At 40.8% G+C, this 26801-nt stretch overlaps 1 protein-coding gene across 2 annotated transcripts; it reads right to left on the bottom strand.

Moving 5' to 3' along the window:
• Positions 1-3418: 3418 nt before the first annotated feature.
• On the bottom strand, positions 3419-21145 carry TNFRSF11B (TNF receptor superfamily member 11b). 2 transcript variants are annotated; one of them, XM_052703638.1, is made up of 5 exons: positions 20832-21145; positions 11358-11727; positions 6549-6743; positions 5904-6128; positions 3419-4604 (listed from the first exon to the last, which is right to left on the bottom strand). In XM_052703638.1, the coding sequence occupies exons 1-5, from the start codon at positions 20859-20861 to the stop codon at positions 4216-4218; spliced, it is 1209 nt and encodes a 402-aa protein (XP_052559598.1). In that variant the 5' UTR covers positions 20862-21145; the 3' UTR covers positions 3419-4215. The 2 variants fall into 2 exon arrangements, with proteins under 2 accessions (XP_052559598.1, XP_052559599.1); XM_052703639.1 differs by lacking the exon at positions 20832-21145 and adding an exon at positions 20580-20813.
• Positions 21146-26801: the final 5656 nt, after the last annotated feature.

Genomic DNA, 26801 nt, shown 5'->3' on the forward strand with positions numbered 1-26801 from the left:
AAACTTGCCATAAATACAAGGGATTGTATTTGATGATGATGGGTGGAATAAACTATGTTCAAGTTGCATTCACCTGCTTTACTTTTTCTCAATTCTAATATAAAACTAGAATTATTCAGTTCACTGCAGTTCTGAGCCCACTCCAGCAGCCTTTGCCCCTAGATAGCGTAGACCTTTGACTGCTCGGGGAACAGTCACTTCCACAGGGACTACATCCTTTGCTTTATAGACATTTCTATCCCTAAGTACAGCCAGTACTGGTTCTACCACGTAGGTAGAAGGAAGAAAAATGTAAAACTCTTTCTTTTCTTATTGTTTCTTTTCTTTTTTTCCTTTTCTTTTTTTCCTTCCCTTCTCTCATCACATTATATGAGGGAAGGGTGGGTATTTCTCATATTTGACCTATGCCCAAAACTGAATAATTTCTGGTAGTCTGCAGAAATTTCTTTTTTTCTATAAAAGTTTGCTTACTTCTGAGGCACCATTTGGAATTAATTCAAGGCTCAAAATTTAGGGACTTTGAAGACGATATACATGCAAATCAGATGCTTCAGCCTTGGAGACTGCAACATTGACATTGGACCAGGATGTGCAGATGGCTGTCTGAGGGTGATGAAGGGTGCTGGTCGGGCTGAATTCATCACTGCAGCCTGTTAGAACCCTGGTACAAGTTGTATTCATGGTGTGAGTGAGTGCAAGTGCATGTGAGCATGTGTGTGAGTGTGTGTGTATGCAGAGTTTGGTTAGAGATGCATGCACACTCCTGACCAATCTTTGGAGCCTTAATTATCCATTTCAACTTTTTAAGAGTTATCAAATATCAAGCACTATTTAAAATGTTCAGGCTATAGCAGACAATGTTACTGATTGGCAATTTTTCAATGACAGCATTCACAAGTCACAGTTGGGGACCAGGAATTTACTGTGCTCAGTGATGTGCACAGCATAAAATATCAGATGATTAAAGAAATAGATTAAAAAAAATGGGTTATAGAAGACTTTGGGATTGCGAGGTTCTGTTCTAAGCCTGCAGTATTGCTTTCTAACATCCCCACTTTCTGAAGCCTGACCAAATATCTCCCTTCACCTGAGCCTGGCCCAAAGTAAGGCTGAGAAGGGAACAGGCACAGCTACCCTGGTCGGAGCACGTGGAGCACAGCATCCCTCCTCCAGACACCCCAAGTCTGAGTTCTGGCTGCTGCCACATGCCCCCATCCCTCAAGTCTCCCTCCTCACACCTCCTCTTTCCTCCTGCAACCTTCCTTGAAAACAAACCACCCCCCAAACCCACATTTTTTTCCAAGCAACCCTCCCACTTCTGTTTGCCTCATCTCTCCCTCATTATCTTGGGTCTTGCTTTTGTTTGTCTTGGCTATTTTGGGCTGGAGGCTCTTTGGGGAAAGGAGTACAGTTAAAGCATCGGCTGCTCATCATGTGAAGTGTTTGATTCCTTCCAGCTGAGCAAAGCTGAATTGATAAATGAGGCATAGCTGGCTAAGAAGTGCCTACCTTGGTGTGGACACCTGCTTAGCTGAATCAGCTTTAAAAAGCATAATTCATCAAGAATGTACCTTTATGTCTAGGCAAAAAAAATAAAAAATCTTATTTTAAAAAGCACAGGTAACAGTTTAACACTGAAGTTTCAAAGGAAAACTAATACAGGCTATGCTGTACTGATGCTAATATATAGCATGTGAAATATAAAGAGGAGTTTATTACTGAATACTTGCACTTGGATCCCAAAAGTGATGTGAAAATTCAGAGAAAAATGAAAGCCAAGTATTTTAAGGCAATATATCTCATTTGCACTCTCAGTAAGAGAGCAAGTATTGCACGAGGCAGCCACAGCATGACTTATACTCAGTGGCTCCGAGCATCTTCTGCAGTACTGTTATTCACAAAGGTCCACAAACATTCACTGTGTTATTTACAGTGAGTTATACATAATGAGTTGCAATATGGTAGTGTACGTGCATTCATTAAAAAAGTAAAAACATATCAAGTGTTGAGCAAGAAGCAACTGTGTCTTCCACTGGCCTTTTAGTCTGATAAATTAATTCCAAAGATATTTTTACCACGTTGCTTCTTGAGACTGTAAGCATACTACCAATTGGTAAATTCTTGTATTAGATAGATCTAACATAGAAAGGATCAAGATGGAAATGTTTGTAAGAGGTGTGTAGCATCCCTCTCCATTGTGCTGCAGCACCCTAATGGTGCTGGCAGCAGGACAAGGGTTCTATTTTTAATACCTACATCCCAAACTTCCACACCTGGCAGAATCCTGGAAAAATCTAAGCTCTGTTTTCTAATTCGAGACTCCATCGTTATCATCTTTCAACCTATTTAGTTATATGCTTACATAATTGTCTAACAGGTCCCGTTGTAAAAGCGTGTAACTGGTTTTGAATGAACCAAGGCAAATGTAGGATTTTTTCTGTGTGTTTAACATCATTTTTCAGCTACACTGGTAAATGAGATGCTAATATATAGCATGTGAAATATAAAGAGGAGTTTATTACTGAATACTTGCGCTTGGATCCCAAAAGTGATGTGAAAATTCAGAGAAAAATGAAAGCCAAGTATTTTAAGGCAATATATCTCATTTGCACTCTCAGTAAGAGAGCCCTTTTGATGAGAACCTATCAGGACTACCAGGACTCTCTTCCTCATTCTTTGCTTAAAATCCTATCATCTGCTGTACTGGAATATTTGTCACGCAAGGTTAATGGCTTTTCCTTCCTTTACACAAGAGAAAGGAATATGTTGAATATCTCAGCTCCGTTTGTGTAGATTGAAGAAAGAAACAGAGCAGTCTCTCCCTGCAACCACCAAAGCCTTTGGCTTGCACTGTGAATGAAATCCTTAAAACTATTTGAGATTTAATAACAGCATTCATATTCTCTCTGCTCCCATTTTTAGTTGCCCATCTCTCTGCAGGTGCCTCATTCTGTAGCTGAGGGCAAAAGTGAATTTTTTTTATATGTGACCTCTCTTTGCTCCCTTCCTTTAAACACAGTGGCAATATGTGAGGCTTTCCAAGCTCCGCAGGGTCAGTGCATCATCTTTCCTCCATGAAATTACAAGCTGTGGTCAGGGCAAAGGTTGTGAGCTCTCCAAGAACGACACCAGGCCAAGAGCGATGCTGGCCACGTATGTCTACATCTCTATAGACTTGTAACCGGCTGCATCGCACCCACCCAGGCTCTCTGAACTTGGACACTCTATTACTTTGTACATTCTTTTACATTTGTACAGTAACCATGAAAATCCAGTGCTGGTCAATATTTACTTGGCTCGCATATGAACTACTAGACCAGGCAGAGAGCAGTGGAGAGCCAAGCCCAAGATAAGCATTGAAATCCGCAGGGAATGTCTTTGTTAGTAGTTCCTACTTCAGTCAGGAGTAAAACACGAGTCAAAAAGCAATCTGAAAAATTTAATTGTTTTATAAAATAAGATTATGAAACTCTATGTAAAAATCCAGCTTCTTAAATACGATACATTCACTTCCTCACAGAATATTTAAATATTCAGGTCACTTATATTTTCACCACATTTGAGATAAAATCATTGGATAAATTAAAACATCCCTACCCAAAGATAACACAAGTTATACAAATAAAACTAAGTAATAATACTTTTTTAAATACCAAATGTAAAGAAATAAACATTTTTTTAGAGCATGCTACAAAATTTTGCCAGAAAAATATATGGGATCCTTTCTGTTTAACTAGAAAATATACAGTGTGCTTTTCATTTCTCTCCCCCAAATTCAGTCTCATACAATTTCCATTTAACTTAATAAATATGTACAACAAAAATGTTTATATCTCAAAGAATATAAATAGCAAATACTGCATTAAAGCCTGGTCCAGCATTCTTTTCTCCTTTAGGGACTATAGTGGGGCTTTTCAACTCTGAATGTGCAAAAATGCAGAATCAGGCTCTTAGTGTTACCAACAGGGCTAATAGCTTTTACAAAAATTGATTAAGAAAAAAACCAAAACAAAACAAAAAAAAAAAACAAAACCAACTGAGCGAACAAACAACACAATAAAAAACCTCCAAGAACACTGCAAAAGACTTAGAGCTATTCCAGTCTGGCATTTTTATAAATAGAAAGAGATAATGTAGGGAAACAACGTTCCAGTTTAATTACTGCTGCCAGTAATTAGGCAAAAATTGTCAGTGGAGAATAAAAAATAACTTGAATTAGACACATCTTACTTTCACTGATTTAAGCTGATTTCCTACCATTTCTAAAAAGAGTTTCTGGTATAATCTGTACACTGGAAATCGGTGAAGAAACTTAATGACTTTCTTCAGACTTTGGATGATCCTTTTTGGAAAGTGGTATGTTTTCAAGTGCTTCAGTCCATACATTAAACCTTTAATGGTGTCCTGGTCTCCATTCTTTATTCTCCACAGATTGAGAAGTTTCAGAACTTGCTCTGCATGTTGACACAGTTTCATTGTGCGCTCGATATCTTCTTTTCCCACTTTTTTGCCTGGCAAACTGGCCATCAGTGTGTTGAGATGTTCAAAGGTGAGATTTGGTTGGCCGAGATGCTTTAAGACACTATTTTCACAAAGATCAATATCTGTAGAAAGCAAAAAGAAAAGAGACATAAGTACAATTTGGATGGGGCCCTGGGCAGCCTGGTCTAGTCTTCAATGTGGAGGTTGGCAGCCCTGCCTACTGCAGGGGGGTTGGAGACTCACGATCCTTGATCTCCCTTCCAACCCAAGACTTTCTATGATTCTACAGTGCATGATAACTTTAAAATGACCTGCAAAAAAGCTTCCAAAATATCAAGGTAAATATTTCTTCTCAGTTTGTGGGTTTTTTTTTTTTGTTTGTTTTTTGTTTTTTTTATTTCAAGTAGTTCTCACAGCAATACTGGCTTTTTTAAGCTCCAATTTTGAAAAGAACTAAAGAATGTAATTAACTTTGCAGATGCAAACAGCCCCAAATTACATACAAGGTTACTAGCATGTATTTATTTCAATAAGCCTGTTTCATTTATCTTGCACAATGTTCTGTGTACATGATAGGACTTCTAATATTTGGTTCCAGTGAATGAAAATTTATTCTTCCACAGAAATATTTAGGCAAGCTTTGTTAAAGTAGTCATTTTAAGTTCTGAAGTGTTCTAGACACCTCACAATCTGACATAGCCATAAATATTTAAAAGGAGAGGCAAAAAACAAAAACCAAAACATTTCTGTAACATTTTTCAAATCTCTTCCCAGTAGACAAAAGGTCATTCAAATGGGTGGTTGTTGATGGTGGCTTACACAAGTGTTAGACTGGCTTTCATACAGCCCCCATGTTAACATTGCAGCACTGCTTCAGCTTCGACACCTGTCTTGGCAGATTCAGCACAAACAAAGCAGTCAGTTGGTATGACAAATAGGTCCCGGAAGGGAAAAAGAAGAGAAAGCATGTCTGTGTATTCTGTATTCCCATGTGCTCCCACTCTCTGTATAGATGTCCTGGTTCAAGCTGTCAATCTCCATTTCATAATAAAAACAAACTGCACTCTCAGCTGCACACATCCTGCTCCCTCTAACCACTGCTCGGATCTAACAGTGGGAAATGCTTTCCCCCTGTCTAATCAGAATTCTTCGGATGCTGTACAGCCTCAAAAGAGAATATGGACTGTGACACCACATGTACTCCCAAGGGCCTATGTGCCTGTGAAGAAGTCAGTTCTCTGAGCCGATCAGGAAAGTTGCCTTCCCTCAGCTTCACTGTGCTTACTGCATCAATAAATTTCTGCCAAGCCCTGAGGGGCCTCCTCAGAGCATAACACATCACCAGAAGGAATTCGATCCCAAGCAATTTTTAAAATGCCAATTAGGTTTCCCTCAATGTAAGTGCTAACAACATCAGGTACCTTGAATAATCTTTTTGACCGTATCCTGTTCCTTGTTTTGCTGCTTCCATAATTTCAAAACCTGGAAGGTCTGCTCTTGTGAACTGTGCCTTTGTTTAATCTGTTCAATATTTTCTGTGCTGATCTTTGTCCCAGGCAAATTGTCCGCAAGAGTGTTCAGCCAGTTGGGTGTGAGATGAGTAGGAACAGCAAACCTAAACATAGCCTCTTCACACAGGGTTACATCTGAAACAAAAAGGAAGAGAAAAATAGAATAATAGAATCATTCGAGTTGGAAGGGACCCCTGAAGGTCATCTAGCCAAATTCTACTGCAATGAACAGGGACAACTACAGCTAGAGCAGGCTGCTCATAGCAAAATAATATGTCATCAATGTCATCTCTGTTGCCCTGCTTGTCTTTGGACTACACAGCATGCAGCAAGAGTAATAAGGAAAAACAGTTAAAATCACTAAAATTAGGAAGCTATCCTTAGTGTTGTTGCTCTCTGTGCTTGAGTTCCATTTAGTCTGGCCTGAAACAATCAAGACTCTACTCCAGCCACTGCCATATCAGGCAACTGGCTATTTTCATCATAAATGCTGATATTTTCATGTTAGTGGCAGTCAAAGGTATGTTTTCAGATTTTGTTTAATAGGATACACACCTATTCCACATTTCTGAGGTGACGTATCTGTGTTTTCCTGACAGATGTTGTCACGAACTGCATTTCCTTTTAATGCTGTTTTGAAACCCAGAGCACTACAGTTTGTGTGCTTTTGACAGACTGCTTTGGATGATGTTTCATTGGAGAAAAATCCCTCTGGACATCTTTTACAAACAGTGTCACTCTCAGGAGTACCTGTGGAAACAAGAAAAAAATGCACTCAATTACATGTGAACTCAAGTGGTTAAAAAAAAAAAAAAAGAAAATATACATTCTTTATAAAATTGTGATCGCTCCGTTTTCTTATTTCTAATCTGTGAAGGACTCATTATGGGGGAAAAAAAACACTTCACGTTTTAAAAACAAATAATTTTTTCAGAGAATGATGCTCCTGCTAGACTAATGGAATAAACAGAACTCTTAGATGCACTTATTATCAACTCCTGTAAGGATCTTTAAGAAACCAATAACTTGAATCTATTCAGATATTATCTGATGCCTGACCTTCATCTTTCATCCACACTAACACTGTGTAAAATAATTAAACGGCACAAGACTCTCTGCTAAACTGTACTCTGAAATATCTGCAGAGAACCTTACGCAAATGGATTACTTCAGCTCTAGTAATAATACAAAAATAACTCAACTACATATCAACTAAAGACCCTCTGATAAGTATTTCCACTTCTGAAGTATAAAATTACACAGGAAATCATAATTCCACCAACATTTTGAATTTTTTCCTGGCTTGAGTAAAATACTCCAAGTGCCATCCAATATACGAAAAACATTTAATACACATACAGATACATTTACACGGTGCTTTAGAAGACATTGTTATGCCCTCAGCAAATTTGCTGATAACACCATGCTGAGTGGTGCGGTTGATATGACTGAAGGAAAGGATGCCGTCTAAAGGGGCTTGAACAAGCTCAAAAAGCAGACCTGCTGAGGTTCAACAAGGCCAAGTGCAAGATGCTGCACTTTCGAGTCAGGGATATGAGTACAGACTGAGTGCAAAGCCCTGGTACACGAAAAACTGAACATGAGCCAGCAGTGTGAGCTTGTAGCCTGGAAGGCTGACAGTACCCTGGGTTACCTCCAAAGAGTGGTGGCAGGAGGGAGAAAGAGGTGATTGTCTCTGCTCTGCCCTCATGCCGCCCCACTTGGAGTATTTTACCTAGACCTGGGGCCCTAGCATGGGAAGGATGTGGAACTGTTGGAGTGGGTCCAGAGGAGAGCCAAGAAGATGATCACTTGGCTGGAACACCTTTCCTGCAAAGAAAGGCTGAGAGAGTTGGGCGTGAGAGAGCTTGGAGAAGGCTTTGGAGAAATCTTATTGTGGTCTTCCAATACCTACAGGAGCTTATAAACAGGAGGTAAATGAAGTTTTCATTTGGGTTGATAGTGATAGCACAACAGGGAAGAGTTTTAAAGTAAAAAGAGGGGAAATTCAGATTAGATGACAGGAAAAAATTTGTTACTCAGAGTGCAGTGAGGCAGTGGCACAGGCTGCTTAGAGAAGCTGTGGGTGACCCATACCTGGAGGTGTTCAAGGTGAGGTCAGATGGAGCCCTGGGCAGCCTGAGCTGGTGGGTGGCAGTCCTGCTCAAGGGAGGGGGCTGAAACTGGGTCAGCTTTGGAATATCTTTAATTGCTTTATATTCACTCTTAATTCACAGTTATGCAGACATCACTTAAGCAAGTGCCTAAGCTCTACTATACAATATTGCATTACTGAACACAGACTTAAGCACATGCTTAATATTATTTGCAAATAATAATTAACAATCTTATTTGAATATGAAAGTGCCTCCATCTAGTGTATCTTGGTAGTATTTACATGTGGATGCTTATTACAGCTCTAGTTTCGAAGTAAATTTTATTTATTTGGGATATTTCCTCAGATAAAAGAGTCAGGAGTTTTCAACTAGCCATGAAATATATAATCTGATCTGATACAGATCTGTTGGAACGCATTCAGAGGAGAGCCACAAAAATGGTCCAAGAGATGGAACACCTCTCCTACAAAGGACAGCTGAGAGAGCTGGGGCTGTTCGGCCTGAAGAAGAGTAGGTTCTGAGGTGATCTGAGAGCGGCCTTCCAGTCTCTAAAGGAGATCTACAGAAAAGAAACAGGCTCTTCAGCAGGGTCTGCTGTGATAGAACAAAGGGAAATGGCTTCAAGCTTAAAGAGGGTACATTTAGATTAGATATAAGGAAAGAGTCCTTAGCAGTGAGAGTGGTGAGGCACAGGAGCAGGTTGCCCAGAGATGTGATTCATGCCCTGTCCCAGAAGAATTTCAAGGTGAGGCCAGACCAGACCCCAGGCTATCTGATCTAGCTGTGCATAACCCTGTTCATTGTAGGGGAGCTGGACTAGATGGCCTTTAAAGGTCCCTTCCAACTCTAAGGATTGTCTGATTCTATGATCTAGCTCTTCTTCCATTAGACCCGAGGTGAAAACAAAGGGGAAAAGTTTACCTGCTGTGCACCTGGAAAACAGAGGCCCTGGATACTGTCAAGCCCAAACCCTGCAACTTCTGCAGCCAGCAGCAAAGGCTCTGGGTAAGGCTGCATGCACAGCAGCCCTGGCGCTCACTTCCCCAACACACACTGCTGGAGACTCCAGATGATACAAAACTCAAGCCAACACCCGCACCTGAGCAAGCAGCAATTACTTTTTCTGAGAAGTCTGAACTTATATCAGTTTTTCCTTTTACAGACACTCTGTTTCATCAGCAAGGAAGAGGAAGCGAGGAGAGTCCCTGCACACGGTAAGCTGGTCCTTTCAGAAGTTCCCCGGTAACCGTTGCAGCACAAGAGGGAAATAAACAGGCAATCCATTGCTGAGCACAAAGTAGTCCCCCCACCTTTGCAGCTTCTTCACTGCTTATCTGGCTTCTCTTGTTCAGGGCCGCATCACAGCTGCCCTTCTGCCGCTCCCTCCAGGGTAACTGGAATCCCCCTCTCCTGCAGGAAGCAGCAGCACAGCTGGGAGATAACAGCCTGGCAGAAGTCCTGATTCCCAGTGGATTGCTTTGGAAAGCTCTGCCACACACAGGGTTGACTGCAGCAGCAAGGAACAAAGCCTTAATGCAAATGCAGAAATGGGGACTACCAAAGTAAAGTGTCTTCCCAATGTAGCTGCCATCAGCAGGGCAACAGTCGGATTTCATTTCTAATTCTTTATGCTTTGACCTAGGCTGTGAACCACACTATCACCCTGTGTGGCAGTGGGAGTGTATTCTTCTATATTCAGGTTTTCTTCCCTCTGAATTTAAATCAGTACAAAGTTCAACGGTATAATGTAGCAGAAAGTGGGAAGAAAATGTGGTCCATGCTTACTAAATTCCTAGCCAATGCCTCACTGCAAAACCTGACTATTGGCACAGGAGGACATAATTCTTATAGTCTTTTCATTCCTTATCTGAGGTCTTGCTGAGGTTTAGCTTGTTCATTCTGATGGGCTTTTGGAAACTGACTTTCCAATAAATACATGGTTCAACAATTTATCTTCTAAAGTTTGTCTTGCTACAAACTTAGGGATTCTTATCTGTCCACTATGGTTTCACTGTGTTTGTAGGGTTATATCTTTGTCTTCTGGGTGGGCTTTCTGAGAATTTTGTGTCCCCTTTTGACTTGCTGTCAAGGTATGGTGCAACTTCATTAACCCAAGCCACAAGATGTGAGGACCTAGGTTAATGACAGTTTATAATATGGAACCATGGTCACTGCCAGTGGAACTCCATAGAAATGCCTAACGGTGGCAAGAGCAGATGTAGGATGAGGGTAGAGAGCTCAGGGAATGGTGATCAGTAACACTGCTCCTTACATCAGACTAGTTCTCCAATGTAATGTTCATAACCAGAGAGAGGACTCCTGAGCTATTATTCAGCATGTCTCTAAATTTACAGCCAGCCCTTTTGTTTCTCACTTTGTATATGTATCACCTGGGGCAGTCATTCTGTAGTTCTGGAGACTGGCTGCCTACAGGTTTTTATTGGAGGTGCTTTGATTTTTTTCCATATTCCCTTCCTCTGGGCTGTTACCAGTCTCCAATACAATGACAGTATATAACTCTTTCAGGCTGTATTAAATATTGGAGCTAAATTGCCAAATGATAAATAATGCATTTTGTTTAGAGAGAAGAGCTTATTACTGGTTTAACAATTCATGCTGTCTCAAATGAAGAATACACTCCACTGGAACGCATTGCTTCACCCTCTATCCCCACCAGACATACCATGCAGTGTCATTCTGCTTGACAAAAAAAAAAAGTAGTTTGTATGATAATTGTAACAGTTTCCCTAAGAGTTCCATTTAGGATGCTGGTAATTAATTATTACCACATATTGCTGTGCTTCTAGAGCTATATTAATATTGTTTTAATTATACAGTTTGTGTCAAACACTTAGTGGTCCCGGTGTTTGTTAAGATACACAGTTGCTTGAAACAGCAGATTTCACAATGAAAAACCTTATTATTTATCACACACAAATACTACATTACAGATAATGTTCCTTTAAAAGAGGCAATCCATCATGTTTCTCATTAGAGTGCAATTTGCTACATTTGCTGCTGCCATTAAGTTTCTGCCATTAGGATAGAGGAGGGGGTATTCCACTGAGAAACATTCCTTTGGCTACAGTTCAAATGCAGCAGTCTAGGAGAGGGTTCAATTGCCTTTGTAATTTACTGTCCTGTAACTTCATCTGGTCAAGCCTGTTTCCTAATCCTGTAAGCACCATGAGCTCCAACTACTGCAGAGCAGCGATTAACTCTGTGCTTCCTGACAAATGGCACATACCTGGCTGTGCAACACCAAACCCAGGAGGGCACTCCGTGTGCTTCAAGCAAAACTCCAGCTCCAAGTACCGGCCTTCAATGCACTCGCAGACGCGGTCCTGCGTGCTCGTGCACTCCTGCTTGACGTACTGCAGCTCTTTGCAAACAGCACTGCAGTACTGGCACTCGTCGTTGCTGTTCCAGTCTTCAGCGTAGTACTGATCTGGGCATGGGGCACACACCGTGGGGCTGGCAGCTGTACAGTGCTGCTTTACGTAGCTCCCGGGAGGGCACTGGTTGCACATCACTTGACGAGATGTCCCCGGGTCGTAATGGAGATACTTGGGGGGAGAGATGTCCTGGATGCTCCACTTGACCGAGATGTCCAAGAGCTAGCCACAGGAAAAGAAAACAGTGCTTGCTTCAGTTCAATGAGCACCACAGTCACATACAAACCTACATTTTGGTGAGCCTAACCATGTCGCTCTCTTCAAAAACATGTTCGTGTTAGACCGGCTTCTGGTCTCTCCCACATCTGTTTTAGAATGAGAAAACTTTAGTATCTTACTGAGCCGTTCTTCTCCCACCCTTTTAATATCACTGGGCAATGACCTTTTGCCTCTTGGCACCTGCAGACCTGGCCTGTCAGCTCCATTGGCATCACATTCCATGCATAGCAAGTCAGGGATTATGCACTCTGGTGTTCTTGAGTATCAATCACTTCAAACACAAAAGAAGTAGCAAGTATCTGAGCAAATCTGACACATACCAGTAGCACAGATACCTTTAAAAGACTGTACCCAGCTAGAACAACATAAGTAACATTCATTGCCTTCCATTTAATCTTGAATTGAAATGTGGCAGCTCTGGGGGGCACCACAGGGCAGTTCCTGTCAGTAGTATGAGGTAGCTTCAGACAGAGGCAGAGAATGCTTTGATTAAAGGTGTGATAAGGATTTATTCTCAAAACTGGAACAGGTCTGGCTAATGCTTCCACTTCCTATCTAAAAGCACAGGCAGGAAATGCTCAGCACCACTCAAGGACCCAGTCCAGCTCTGGCCAAAAGCCCTTCTGCTTCCTCCAAGTCTGTTTTGCTGGCACAATTCAGGACCTCATGGTCTGAGGTGGCCCTGCCCTTCTGTAGAGACAGCCTTGATATCACGTCATTTTGGTCTTGTCACTAAAATTTTGGTTACGTGATCCCACCAGCCTAAAGTTCTCTCATTTATTTCCCTCAGCACAGCCCCAAAGGGTTTGCCAGGAGCTTGCCCTTCACACTGAGAACCCTGACATACTTCTTGCCTCCCTTCGAAACTCGCACATTTTAGAATCGCGCAGCAAACTGACTCTGAATGAAGAAACTTTTCTATATATCTGTTCAAATTAAAGATCCAGCCCTGATGGTCTTTACTGCTATTTCTGGCCTAGTGAGTTAACAGAGTCACAAATTCCATTTCAAGAACGTATTTTCCTCTTTTCCGATGTACAATCCTCAAAGTGTATGTGGAATTAACTCTTCCTAGTCATTCAGATTCTAAATTTTCTAAAGGGGTTTCGACTAAGGGCCTCATTTATGCCACAGAACTGCAGCATTCTTATTAAGGCTGGAAAGGACAATGATTTGCACTAACAAGAGTCACTGAATTTGCACTAAGTAACATTAGGTGCCTAAATGAGGAATTCAAAATATTCTTAACTGCATTCTCATGCTGTCTTTGAATCCATTGTTACACAGCCGTACTGAGACAGGCTAAAGAATGACATGTACACAGTATGGATTTTCCCCACTGCTTCTGGCCGCTCTTGACTAAGCCCAGTAACTTCTCTCTTCTGTTTGTTGGTTTTTTTTCTTTACTCTTGTAGAATCCACTTTTCTTTTGGCACTTTCGATGAACGGCCTCTTTCATTGTAAGAAATTCCTTATTGCTCACTGAAGTTTACTGATAATCTATAGCTCATTTTTCTTAAATGACTAGATCTGTTCCATGCAGTCTGTTTAACAAGAGGGTGCAGCACATTTTTTGAATGTGAATGGCTTTCCATCTATGAAAAATGCACCCACCCTTGGTAAATCTACGTCTATTACACTAGTAATAAGGAAGTCTTGATAAACACATCAACTGTTGATGCGAAGTCAGTTTTTCTTCAATGGCTTTTATTCTGTAGTAGATACTACAGCATCCCACAGAGTCCAAGGCACTCCATTTGCAGAACACAACTATCTGCAATATGAAGCACAAAGACTACAAAGACAAGAATAAACCCATGTTTTGTGCAGACATGCACGGAAACCCAAGGCAGTACCTAACTCAGATGAAGATCTGACACTGTGAAAATGATCAGGGACAGCAACCAGACAAGCTGGTCATGCCTTTTCTATTTTTGCTTACACGTTTTCAGGCACTGAATGGTTAGATGAACCATTTCAAGGCTGATCAACTGCCTCTGTAACAGGCAGAAGTAGGAACGACAACAATGTGTGTTTTTCTTACTTGGCAATTTACACTGGAAATCACAGACAAGAGGCAAGTGAAAGGATTAGCTGCCTTTCACTTGCCTCTTGTGAAGGCAAGTTTCCTGGGTTAAAAGAATTCAATTTCATTAATCCAGACATAAGAGCATGGTGTTTTGTGGGGGAAAATGGAGGTACTCCCTTCCTGAAGAGCCTACTGCCATGAGAAACAAGTCAATTCAACACAGCTGCAGAGAGAAACTGATTCAAATTTTCATTATAGCATCATTCGATTAAAAAATTATTTCACTTTAAAGGTCCAGACTGAGAGGAACAAAAACATACCTGAACAGTATGCATGAGACTGTGCTAAGCTTTAACTCTGGAAGTACAAATAGCTGCCAAGCAAAATACTATTAATCTAAATGAGTGTAACAAATAAACATGTTAATAGGATTAATATATCGGTGTCACCAAGACTATCAGTCTTTGCATTTCATTTTTTTTGCTTGCATTTTTAATAGAAAAGCACATCAGACTTGTCTTTCCAGAAACACAAATTATACAGCTGCAATAATCTGTCAATCGCAGGCTGAACCTCATGTATGCAGAAACTCCTTCATTTCATAAATAATTATGGCTAAAGATCTCCCAGTCAAACCGAAGCTATAAATGCAATTAGTATCTCAGTATTTTACCAAAACATCTCATACATCATTTTCAACACAGAGCTGTATTAGACACTGCTACTATTGTTTGACGTTTGCAATCCTATCAGTATAGCAACCTGCCGTAATTCATTGCCACAAGACAAGTAAGCAGCTGGGTGCAAAATTCAGCAGGACAAAGTAAAGGAGGAACATTCAAATAAGGGGCAATTAAACACAAACATCACCTCTTAATCAAGAAATCCCAAACCACAAATTGCATGAGTCTGAAAGAGTGTTTTGGAAAAATATCACTCTATTTCCACCTTTCTCTTGCATCTCCTCTGTGTATCAACCCTTGCTACAGACAGCATATGGGGCATTTTAGGGATTTTTCTTGGATCATTTTTTTCTCAGACCCAGCACAGCCATTAGTATGTTGCTAAGTGCATTTCAAGACTCCACTATCATCCTTCTTCATAGAACTGCTATAGATCCCTTGAAAATGCTTAGATAACAGAAGACTGTCTTCTATTCAGACAGAGAGCAGCTAACACAAGTGACTATTATGGGTTTCAATATATAACCTGAAAATCAGAAGTTATCCTTGAACCTAAGCCAAGCATCAAAATAAAGGCAAGCTATTTTTCAGAAGTTTTGCAAAAAAGGCAGGGAAGGCGGTGGAAGGTAATCAAGTATTTTTTACAGTTTTACTGCAGTGACATGGCACAAACAGAATGAAAAGCTTCCTGTCCCTCAGCCCATGGAATAAGTCAGAGGGGAAGTTCACTAAGTTGTCCAGTCTCCTAGCGTAAGACATGCTAAAGAACATCCCCCCAGTTGTGCTTGGATAACGAGCTAGGTCACCTGTTATAGCAGATTTGTGGTGCAGAACAGATGGTGCTGAACACCTGACATCCACATGAAGCATGATTCAGTGGGGGTTGTTTGGGACTAACTTTAGGCTGCTACCATGCAGTTACAGCGCATCTGGTGTGTCTCCAGAGTCCATCTCTCTGGATTTGCTTTCATCAATCCAGGTTATTTTTGTAAATCCACCTTGTGCACTCTAAGTCTGCTCTGCTGTGCAAACTAAACTACAGCAAATAAGGATGATCAGGAGAGGCCATTCAAAGACTTTCTGGACCAAATTAAAATGCTAATGAAATGTATTTATGTCATTCCTGCCATTTCTCCTCCTAAGCCACGCTAAGACCAAGTTGAAAGCCAATCCTATGTCATGTAAAGCCTCTGATTGAACTAGATGCCCATACATAAAGACACACTAAGTATTAAACTCCTGAATCTCTGCTGTAAAGAAACAGCAGTGCTGTAAACGTGTCGATCAGAACTTACTAATCCTGAACTGTCAATCTTCCTGAGAGCTGCAATGAAAGCAAGATTTCTCCTAAAATCATGTTGTCACTGACCTGCTTGCACTAGTTGGAGAAAAAGGCATGTTCTAGCTTAAAAGAAGTGAGAAACTGGAAGTCTGGCCACAGTTTACCTTTTAAACTCTTAAGAAACTGAAGCTGGAGTCTATCAAAAATGCCCTTGGCTAGAATTATGGATTTGTCATTCAGTACATTGCACAAAATTCTGTTCATTCTTGTTTAGAAGAAGTTAATGCAAATAAGAAGAAATGTCAGGAGAGATGAGAAGGAAATGGAGAGCATTGCCATTAAGATGTTAACTGTTCAATAGCTTGGCAAGTTAAAACAGTACCTATAGATTCAGTACAGACAGGGAACACAGGGCAAGAGAAGGATTTTCTCAGTTAAAGAATAATGTTGGCAAATGAAAAGGGGATTCTCTTGTCAGAGAAAGTCCAGGAACAGCCTTTTACTGAGAAGCAGGTGCAAGAAACCCAAGTAGTTTAAGTATAGGTCTTGATGCATTTCTGAAAGCTGCTCAGTTTCCTGGAAGAGCTGAGAGATGGATGCAATTGACAGAGGCAGTCTTTCAATTTTAAAACATAAGCATTTCCTTTCTATCCCAACACTCAGTACCTTGTTCATCTCAACAAATTAACTGTTAGACTGATTCAGAAAGTCCTGAATTGCAAAGGATTTTCCTATGCTAGCAAAGCGCAAGGTTCAGTTTAAGAAAACAATCCCCAGTTCGTTCATTTATTTTGTTCTGCAAATACGAAGTGCAATCAGTAACAAAATTATTGCTAAAACAACAGAAAAAAAATCTAGTATCATTGACTACAGCTATCAGCCTATTGGGTGAAGTTCATCTCAGCTGGACACCACGAGCCCAGTTCTGCAAGGGCTGAAAAACCCAGTCCTCCATCATCTCCGTAAGGCAAATCCTGAGCACCTCTTAGGATGGCCATCTCCATGCAAGTAGTTGGGACGAACTGTAAATACCAAAACACAGTCCTGGTGTAAATCAGTGTCATGCAAGCATATGCTGAGACAACTGAAGGCAGGACTTGCTGATAACCATATTGGAGTCTTTAGCTTAGAGGATGCTATCAAAATTGGACTCATGTTTTAAAATATTCTAATAGCTCTGGGTTTATGTATTGGTTCTTACAATGTTTTAGCCAAAATGAGTTATTCAAGGCCAAACAACATTTCTTTGATTCTGTCACTCCATACATTAGGCCTAAAGCCATATTTTTCCATACTATCTTCAGTCAGCATACACAGAACAATCCTCACATAAAAGGATTGTGCTTTCCATTTATTTGCGCCCTTCGAAGATGCTTTTGAAAGAGAAATAATGTGATTGTAGAAGGGCATGAAAACAGCACACACCCTTTTCTTTCATCTTTAAATGTAAGGCAAAGAGCTGCTTGTCTTTTCTTGTTGAATTAAAATGAATTGGAAGACAAAGCCCATAAAGCAATAATCTTTCAAGCATCATCCCCTTAAATCACTGCTTTGTGAAGGAAAAGAAAGTGTTTTTTCAACATATGAAAATATTATTATATAGTTTGGTGCTGTGGTTTGGGGTTGTAGACCAAAGGAGAATGTTTAATTTTCTGAGAAAGATAAATCTGTTTCTGTTTTGCATTCTGCAACTATTCAGAAACATATTTTCCTGCTTGATAAATAACTGCTCAAGGCATTTGTCAGACTGCTCCTAGTGTTTGCGTTGGGTTGAAAGTAAAAGCTCTCCTACTTTACACAAGGTATTGGCACAAAGCTAGGGCAGGAGGCCCTCTGTCCTTAGAGCAGAATGCCCCATGCCCAGAACCCAGGGAAATCCTACTGACGAAATATGGAACTGAATGGCATTAAAGAGGTTCACCTAACTAATAGCTTATAGATCATTAACTTTGGAAGTAACCACTGCAGACCCAGTACAAGACACTTTGTGCTGAGTCTGATCCATGGCCATCTAGTGCAAATAGCCAATGTTAATATTTTTTTTTTTTCATCTAGGGAAAAAAAGAGCCATGTCCACCTGGCCAGCTGGGACATATTTCATCCTCATCACCCCTCTGTTTCAGGTGAGAGACCATGCAATCACTAAGTGTAAATTATTTGGGGTGACACATACACAGAACTGTTTAGCTCATAATTAGCAGGCTCTCTTAGCACAGACCAGGGGAAATATTTTTTCAGCAGGGCACAGTTTAGCACCAGGCACACAACAATAGCTAAAACAGTTATTTTGGCTAGTTTCAGATCTGCTTATAAAGCTGCTCCACCATTTTGCCAGCTATTTCAATGCAATCCATTCACTTTGCATATTACAGGACCTACTTTTGAATAGAGGATACTTTGCAGACTGGTGGCCACTGTCTTATTTAAGAAATGTAATTAGTGACATACAGACGAGCCATCTGTATTCAAAACTGGATATCGACCACTATTTCTTTCTCTCCTGGGATATGATGTTAGCAATTCAAATCTTGTAGAGATTTTCTAACACAGTTGTCACTCACAGAGCAATTTTGGGGTCTAAACAATTGTTTCATTTCCAATGGTAGGAAAATGACATTCAACTGAAAAGCAGCTGCGTGCCTTCATTTATGACAGTTGCACTTCACTTGACCATTGTGTTGGGAGAAAGTAGGAAAGACTAACTAGCTACTCACTAAAAGATGTACCTTAACCATAAATCCTATTTTTGAACGTCATTCATCAGGGTGACATCAAGACTTGGAGCTAACACAAACTTGAGATGATACCAACATGACTACAGGTTGCACCGAACAGAACTAATAATATCAGTTAGCCAGAAAAACAGTGTGGCTGATACTATGTGCAAACAGGTGTTTTTCCCCGGAAGACCATCAGTTAGTGAATCTACTAGTATGAAAGTTAACTACCAAAGGAGCAAAATTAAAGTTTCTATGAGATTAGAGAAGTGTGTCTAATTTAAATTCCAACAACTTTTAAAGTTCTTCTGGTAACTTTGGTGCTTTATTTTTATCCAACACACGTGCAGGCAGACAGACAGACAGAAAGAAGGAAAGTCAGACAGAAAGATAACTCCTACCCTCTCAGGCTGCAAAGCCACTGCTGCCTACACACAGCAAACCCAACAGGCAGGCCAGAAAAAGCATGTCACATGTACCCGGAGATCCAAAATAGAGAAAGGTCAAGTTTAAGGGTCAAAATAGTTACGTGACAAGTAACAAGATCCAGCTCTGGGGAATTTCTTTCAATTCAGCCTATTTCATAAGGCTTGTATGTTTGTAAGCTGTTTTAGTGTTCCAACAAACAGCACATACATGCATGCATTACCACAGCAGGTCTCCTTGCTGAAACTTTCAACAAAGAGGCCAAGGCTGAAAGTACATCATGTCCAAACCATCCTTTTCAGAGATGGTAACTCCACAACCAAGGCGTTTAAGCCAAACACACACAACTTTGAACTGCTGCTGTGCCTCCTACAAGTGTTCTTACAGAAGTACTCAAACTATCCTCAGAGCTACGGAACATCCAACAGCACTTAAACTTCACAATAACATAAAATAAATTGCCTTTAAATAGAAAGAAAAAAAGAGTTGAATGATGACGCTCTCTGATATGCACTCCTGTCACTGTGATATATTTCAGCACAGAGACTCCACTGCCCAAGATTATGCTGAACATCACCCAAAACTATAACTTTAAGAAAGAACATGAATAGGCACATTACATTTAAGTAGAAGCACAGTGCTAATGTGAGCACTTTATGGCAACCACAGATAAGAAGCCGAAATGTCCAAATTAGATTTCTGTGCTTCCTCATAGACAAAGAAGGCACAATGTTACGCCTTAGATGAAAAAGTTGTCTTGCATTTTAGCTTGCCAACCACGAGCCTGACAATTTTTGCTTCTCTTGCACCATTAATTATTTTGGTTTGTTTCTCAAACAGCTCTTTCAGAAAGTCCTACTGAAAGTAATAAACATGCATTACTCATCAGATCCTGGAAATCTTGGTGCATTTATAAAGAGCTTTCAGAATAACTGGAACTCAGTTCTAGTGTTCCACCACAAAATTAATGTCCCTGTACTCACCAAAACAAACGAGAAACAAGTTATTGTGCAGACACACATAACATCCTACTATGAACAGTACTTCTTAAATGTTTTTATATAAATGTTTTCTTATCCAAAAGGTGAATAGTCTCCAAGCAGATGCTACACAGTATCCGGCTGCATGCAGGTTTTAATTAAACTGGCGTCATATAAAATTCCACACAGCTAAACAGATTAAATGGTCTTTTGAAAGATTTATTGCACTGCTAACATCTCTAAATTTGCATCTGGAAGTATCTTTGTAAATCACCAAGTAAACAAAAACTTATTTAATAAGGGGCTTTACCTGATTTAATAACATAATTTTTTTTCTGTAAAAGTACAGACACAGCTCCCAATTCATCATTTTCTTACACACGAAGCTGGATTTTCTTAGCCAAAATAAGCACACATACTTTTTTTCTGGAGTCACAGTGGTTTTTCAGGGAAAGAAAGCCAGCCCAGTATGTGAGACACTGCCTTGTGCCACTGTAGGAACGACTACACAGACAGGCAGGGATGGAGCTTCTGAAAATCAAATACAAACATCCCAGCCTGCTGTTTCTAAAACTCATTCCGACGTACAGTATTTTATATTAGTACAGCACAATGAAGCCTTGCAAAAGGTGAGAGGAAGATAAGAAAGAAGGCAAAAAAAGTAAATCATGCCACTACCTTAAGAAACGGATCAAAATCTCTGCTTCCTTCCTGACGTGAGACGTGTCCAAACCTCACCAGGAAAGCCCAGTGTGATGAAACAAAAAGTGTTCACCAGGAAAATGAAGAAAAGGCAAAAGAAAAAGAAAAACAAAAACAAAGGAAAACACCACCAACAAAAATACAATAGAAAAGCCCTGTGTCTTTTCTGCCTCATCTCTGAAGCTGCAATCCATCTCAAGCCCTATCTACCTCTCTGAAGGGACTTACCACAAGCGTGCAGCACAGGAACTTGTTCATTGTGGTTGGTGGAAGAAACCTCAGCGCGCTGGGAAATCAGGCAGAGCTAGCCAGTGCTCCAGCCTCCTAGCAGCCTGCTGACATCCCCCAACATTAAAGACACGGTATATATATAGTCCCGGTGTAACAGGAAGCTTTGGCTCAGCTTTGATCACTCATTCCCTACTATGACCAAACTTTTCTCTCTCTCCCTTTTTTTTTTTTTTTTTTTTTTTTTTTTTTTAAGAACCTGTAAAATCTGATGATTTAATGGAACTCTTTGAGTGCTGTAACCACAGACTGGAAAATGCAGGAGGGAGTGTCAGGGGCCGGCCAGGGGAGGGTTTAATTGGGCTCTGTCTGTCTGTCTGTCTTTCCCCCCCCCCCTCTCCCCTATGCAGCTGGCTTGGTGGGGAGACACACTTCCAGGACAACATGTCTCAGCAGTCAGGCTTATAGGGGACGTGTTTAGAAATCACTGCCAGCGGGTGAGCTGCAGACCCCACGGCCCCACAGCCAGCCCCCACAGGGAGCCTGGAGCTCACCCAGGGCTGCCATTCCCCACCGAGCCCGCAGGCTCCTTTCTGCCCGGTTGCCCAGGGATTTCCAGGAGCGGGGCTGGCTGGGAAACAAAGGTCGGGAAGGGGGAGGTGGAGGGGAAGGAGAAACCCTGCTGGTTTCCCTTCCCTGCCGACGTGGGAACGCCAGCAGCGGCTCTGCTGCCTGGCCAAGTGCCCATGCCACCCTTTGGGCAAAGGGCCTCGTGCTTCTTCCTTCTTCCCCATGCGGTGTTTTTAATCAGAACAGAGCTTTTTTTTTTTTTTCTTTCTTTTTTCCTGCAGATCAAACACTGATGATTTTGCATTCCTTTTCCTTGGTAGGCCCTCAGGTACCAGCCTGGACTCTGTGGGGGCTCTGACCCGCTGGCCTTCTCTAGGCTGGTACCCCAGGAAAGTCAGCCAGGGTGTGACTTTCCTCTCAGAGGTCTGAACAAAGTATTCCTTTTCCTAACCTGCAGATACCCAGAAAGTGATTATCGTCCATATTTCAGACTCTGTGGGATCCCGGGGTAGAAGCCAAACCTAGTCGTGCATCCAGTTTTCACAGATGGTTTTCTGCCCTTTTTCATAGGCCAGACCGAAAACCTCAGCTCTGGATATTCCAGCTCTCAAGCATTTGAAATCTGGGGCCCACACTGCCTCTGAATTGTGCAGTTTTGCCCCTCTGAGTCACGAGGCTGTGAGGGATTGGCAAGAAGGAGGTGGAAAAAGCCTGCACTTTGTTTTACAAAATCCAGCTATGCTAAGTCAGGAAGCCATAGTCTTCAAGGACAGCCCAGCACATTCCTCCTTATACATCTGTAATGGTCTGAACACCCATCAAGCATAACCTGAGACTGAAACAGATGCTGATTGTACTCGTCAACATGATAAAAATTCAAGACACTTGAATTAGTGATGAGTCCTTTCTAAGAGGCAATGTGAAAATTGGCATGGAAATCCAGCTACCCAGAGGCGTATTGCTGACATCTGTCAGGTCGTTGTTATCACTTCATTACTTAAATGGATGCTCTAGATGTTCCTGTAACCTTTTCAGAGACTTCTAGTACTTTGATATCTACTCTTAGGCATGTTAGTGGACATGCTGCCTAGATAAAGACACAGCTGTGCTGATAGTCTGGATCTACCCTGATATTTTCCCTGTGGTGTGAAGAGAAGGACCATTTTCTAAATGTCCATCGCTGACCACATACAAGTAGCTGTACTGAGTGCATTATTTTCCATACAGGGGCCAACTTAAAGTATTACAAAGAATGCTACAACAGCTCCATCAGCAGAAGTTATTTAAGCCAAATTAATGTTGTCATCAAGATCTGGGACACAATAATGCAGTCTTCTGACTGGCAATACCCAGCACCAGAGTCAGCTTCTAACTTTGGGGGTAGGTGATACCAATTGCTCCCCACTCAGATACCAGAGAAGGAAAAGCAGGAAATCCATAGCAAGCTCCTACAGATAATCAAACACTGTAAGCTAGTTTCAGTGGGCTTTGAGTTAGGTTTGTCATCTCATTGCTGGTGCCCGCCATAAATATACAACAGCTGGATCTCTGGAGAAATAAAAATGCAGCTCATAAGCCTGTGCTTCTGCCAGTTAATGTTTATAGGGAATACTGTTCATAGAAGACATTTTTAGAGATCCAGTTTTTCTTTTTATGCTGTGAAACAACTGAAAAAATTAAAAAGGCAGTCAAGTAGCTTAGCTCAAAGTGTGACTATCATTAAGAAGTGGCATCTTCAACAGGTCTGCTTTTTTTTTCTTTTGTATATTTGCATTCAGAGTATGAGAATAAGGCAGATCTTCCCTGAGCTGATTCACCTTAATGGAGGTGAAGTTACCTGTTTTGGTGAGGACAACAGCTCTGGACAGATGCTAAGGAGACCATCATCTTAAAATACACGAATAGGAAAGTTTCAGCTTTCTAATCCCACTGGGATCTGTGGAGCTGGCTGTGAATGGTACAAGGGAACTGTATAGCTGTACTTAGCATGTTTGATCTGAAGATCACAAATAGACAATAAATACAGAATCCCACAATGCCATTTTAGTGTCACTTTCCAGAGAAGAACTATGCTTTAACAAGGTTTAAACTGCAGTTTGAATGTTTTCACAAGAGCTTTACAGTGTTGCCACTTTGCCTTGGGGAATTAGCTAAGATGTGTTTTGCACAGAACAGAATCATAGGACGAGGCAGCAAACCCTGTAATAAACACTTGTCCATGCTACAACCGAGTTGTTCTCGGCAGTGTTTAAAAGAACCACGTTTGTGACAGTATGCCATACGGCAGGGAAGAGACACAGCCTGGAATTATTTTATAAAAGTTAACTTCCTTTAATTATTCATTATCCATAAGATAATTTACAAGATGCAATAAGAAAAGGAACTTAAATACCAGGATTTCTTCTTTTTACTGACATACCTAATATAGCAACTATAGGCATTAAGTAGTGTGTGCCACATTACAGGAATATGAGTAGTCTGTTTTAAATGTAATTAGTTATGGAGAAAAATGACTGCTATTATTGGGCAGACTGAAAGTTGCTGATACCACTCTGCCTTCAATCTGTACTGATGTGCTTTTGGTAAGACATCAGCTTATTGATTCAGTAGTAGTCATATTTCCAGACACGTATTTATCTTTCCCTGTTTTTTATCCTGTCTATTTGTAATGCTGTCCTGGATGTTATGATTGTTATAAATCTATTTTTATTCTCATGCATCATTATAATCACCAGGTCTATAAATGGCTTTGCTCTTTAAGCCAGTCTGCTATCTGGAAAAAACTCACAAGTCCAAACCAATGAGTTGGTGCTGGCAGGTGAATGCTGCATAGCTTAGTCATCTCTGTATATCAGTGTGATGTTTATTGAACCCAAGCAACAAACAGTGGGAAGATTGTGGCTTCAGGCTTGGGACTCAAGAGTTCACCACATATTGCATTTAGAGAACACTCAGAGCTTCGTCATTAACAGATTTCTGACAAACTAGGGGGAAGAGAGATCTCAAGAAGATCGATTGCCTCTGAAAACAAACATATTAGTAGCTGCAAAAGGAAAAAATTTGGCATTCTACCATGTTGTTACAGCAGTCCCTTAGAAATTAATCTCCCTCTTTAAATTTGAGACCGATGATCTGAAGCATTGTAGGAAAACCTGGAAAATGGAGGCTTAGAGAAACCTGATAATCTGCAAACAAGAAAGTGGGGTAGGTAACAGGAAAACATGTTTCAGATTTTGCTCTAGTAGGTGAAGCACCCCTGCAAACATTTCCCCATCCGTGTTCTCTCATATAACTCAGGAGCTGAAGAAAAGACTGTGCCAACATAGACTGAAGGAAGAGAAAAGGTATTTAGCTCATAATGTTGTCAAAAGAAAACTCACACCTAGGTGGTTATCTTTGTTTTAACTGTGGCTTATTTTATTTTGCAAACGAATCTGCCTTTATTTTTATTTTTTTTTCACACTGAGATCTTAGCTCCTTTTATCTGAGCCTGTTATGAGGTGTTAATATGCCCAAAGGAGAACTTCATTTGTCAAATATGTATCCAGAGAAGGAAGGTAGATCTCATCCTGTCAAAACACATTTTTATTTGCATTATAGGATTTGAATGTTGCAATGGAGGAACTGAAAAATTAATCACAGAATGTACATATAGTTACATAAGGATTTAAGTACAAAAATGTCATCCAAATTCATACTAAAGAAGGATACCTGTTTTTTGCCATTCTAGGCTTGCCTATCTAGTGAATTAAGCCAGCTTGCGAATTTCAAGAGTGCTGGTTACCTCTGTGGTCACCCTCAGCTTGCATATAACATTACATGCTCAATTTCCCATTCAAAGTGGATTCACACCATGTCACCAATCTAGATTTGTAAATTTTTCAGGTTGCATAAGCAGCCTGAAACAGGTAGGATCACACTTCTTACTTTCACATGGCTGTAGATGAGAGTATGCCCTGTAACTCTGAATGGGAACCACCAAACTGCTGCACTGGAAATATGCATCGCATTATCCTTCACTGTCACTCCCACCTACAGGCAGATAATGGTGAGCAAATGGGGTGCTGGAAAGCTGTGAACTGAGAAATGGCAATTTTATTTATTAATTCCTGCAGTGGCTTTTTTGGCCTTTAATTTCTTCCTAACTCGATCTCTGTGGCACCAGGAAGCTTCATGCAATGATTCAGATCTTTCAAGCAGAAGAAAATTTAATGCCTTCTGAAAAATTTGGTCACAACACCCAACCATTTGATAAGAAGGAATTCATTGTTCCCAGAATCAACATTTCCAGTTAACACCAGTACTCCAAAGGAGACAGCACATACTTTACGGAAAGCTAAGGAAATTGGAACCGAAACAAGACAAGCTGTAGCCAGTAAGATTTTCTGGCTAACAGGTTTTTCTTTTTTGTCTCTACTAATTTGCTTTCTACTCTGTAATTGAAGGTCACTGGTTAAGGAAAATGGTCCCGTTAGCTCATGAGGAGCGACTGTAATTTCATTGCTTTCAGTCTGACTTCACTGTGTATACTTGGGTGCACTAATTTTCCATCCTGCTGGTTTTCCACATACACAAGGATGTCAGGCCAGCAATGATGCCACGCTCGGCCGTCAGTGAATTTTGCGTGGACGTTTGATTATTTTTGCTCCAGGCTCTGAGTCTCCTAGATGCTGGGTTCACTCAGCTGTGAACCAACTATCCAATTGTACAGCTTGATGGATGGCTTGCATCATTTACATCCAAATGCCTCCACCACCTGTGGATTGCTGTGCTCTTTCCTTCCAACCAGGAAGGTGGATGAAGGCAGTTGTCATCGATGAGAGATTGGCTGCTCCTTGGCGCAGGAGCTTGGTTGCTTATTATGGCACTAAACCTAGCAGGGTAGCAGGAACTTCAAGTGCTGAGGCATCTGAAGTACAGACAAGACAGGAGACTGGAATATCAGGTGAAGACTTTTACTGAGGTTTGACAGAAAAAGCACCGTGAGATAGTGCAGCCATTCAATGAAATGGAATAAGAATATTAGGTGTAAAAGTCGTATTTTCCAGCTGCAAATACCAGAAAATCTGTGTGTCAGTCTTGTGAGGTATGTAGATAACATTACAAATCCAGTAATTCAGACACACAGTCTGTTCTGTTTCCCTTAATTATGAAAGGCCCTAACAATACCACACTCCTTTCCTCCTTCCACGGAATTTGTGCAGAATTACCAACAGAAAGCCCCACTTATGACTACACACAGAAAGAATCACAATAAAGAAAATCAATAATGAAGACTCAATGTTTGCTCCTCAAAAGAGCTATCAGAATTTATTTGTAGTTCCTGCTTTGATGTAAGCTCTACAGCTTCTGGTTTCATAAGAATTGCCATGGTGTAAGGCAAGTAAAAAGGAGAGACCT

The sequence above is a fragment of the Tympanuchus pallidicinctus genome, unplaced genomic scaffold, assembly GCF_026119805.1.
Source record: "Tympanuchus pallidicinctus isolate F22 unplaced genomic scaffold, pur_lepc_1.0 scaffold5, whole genome shotgun sequence".
Classification (NCBI taxonomy): domain Eukaryota; kingdom Metazoa; phylum Chordata; class Aves; order Galliformes; family Phasianidae; genus Tympanuchus; species Tympanuchus pallidicinctus.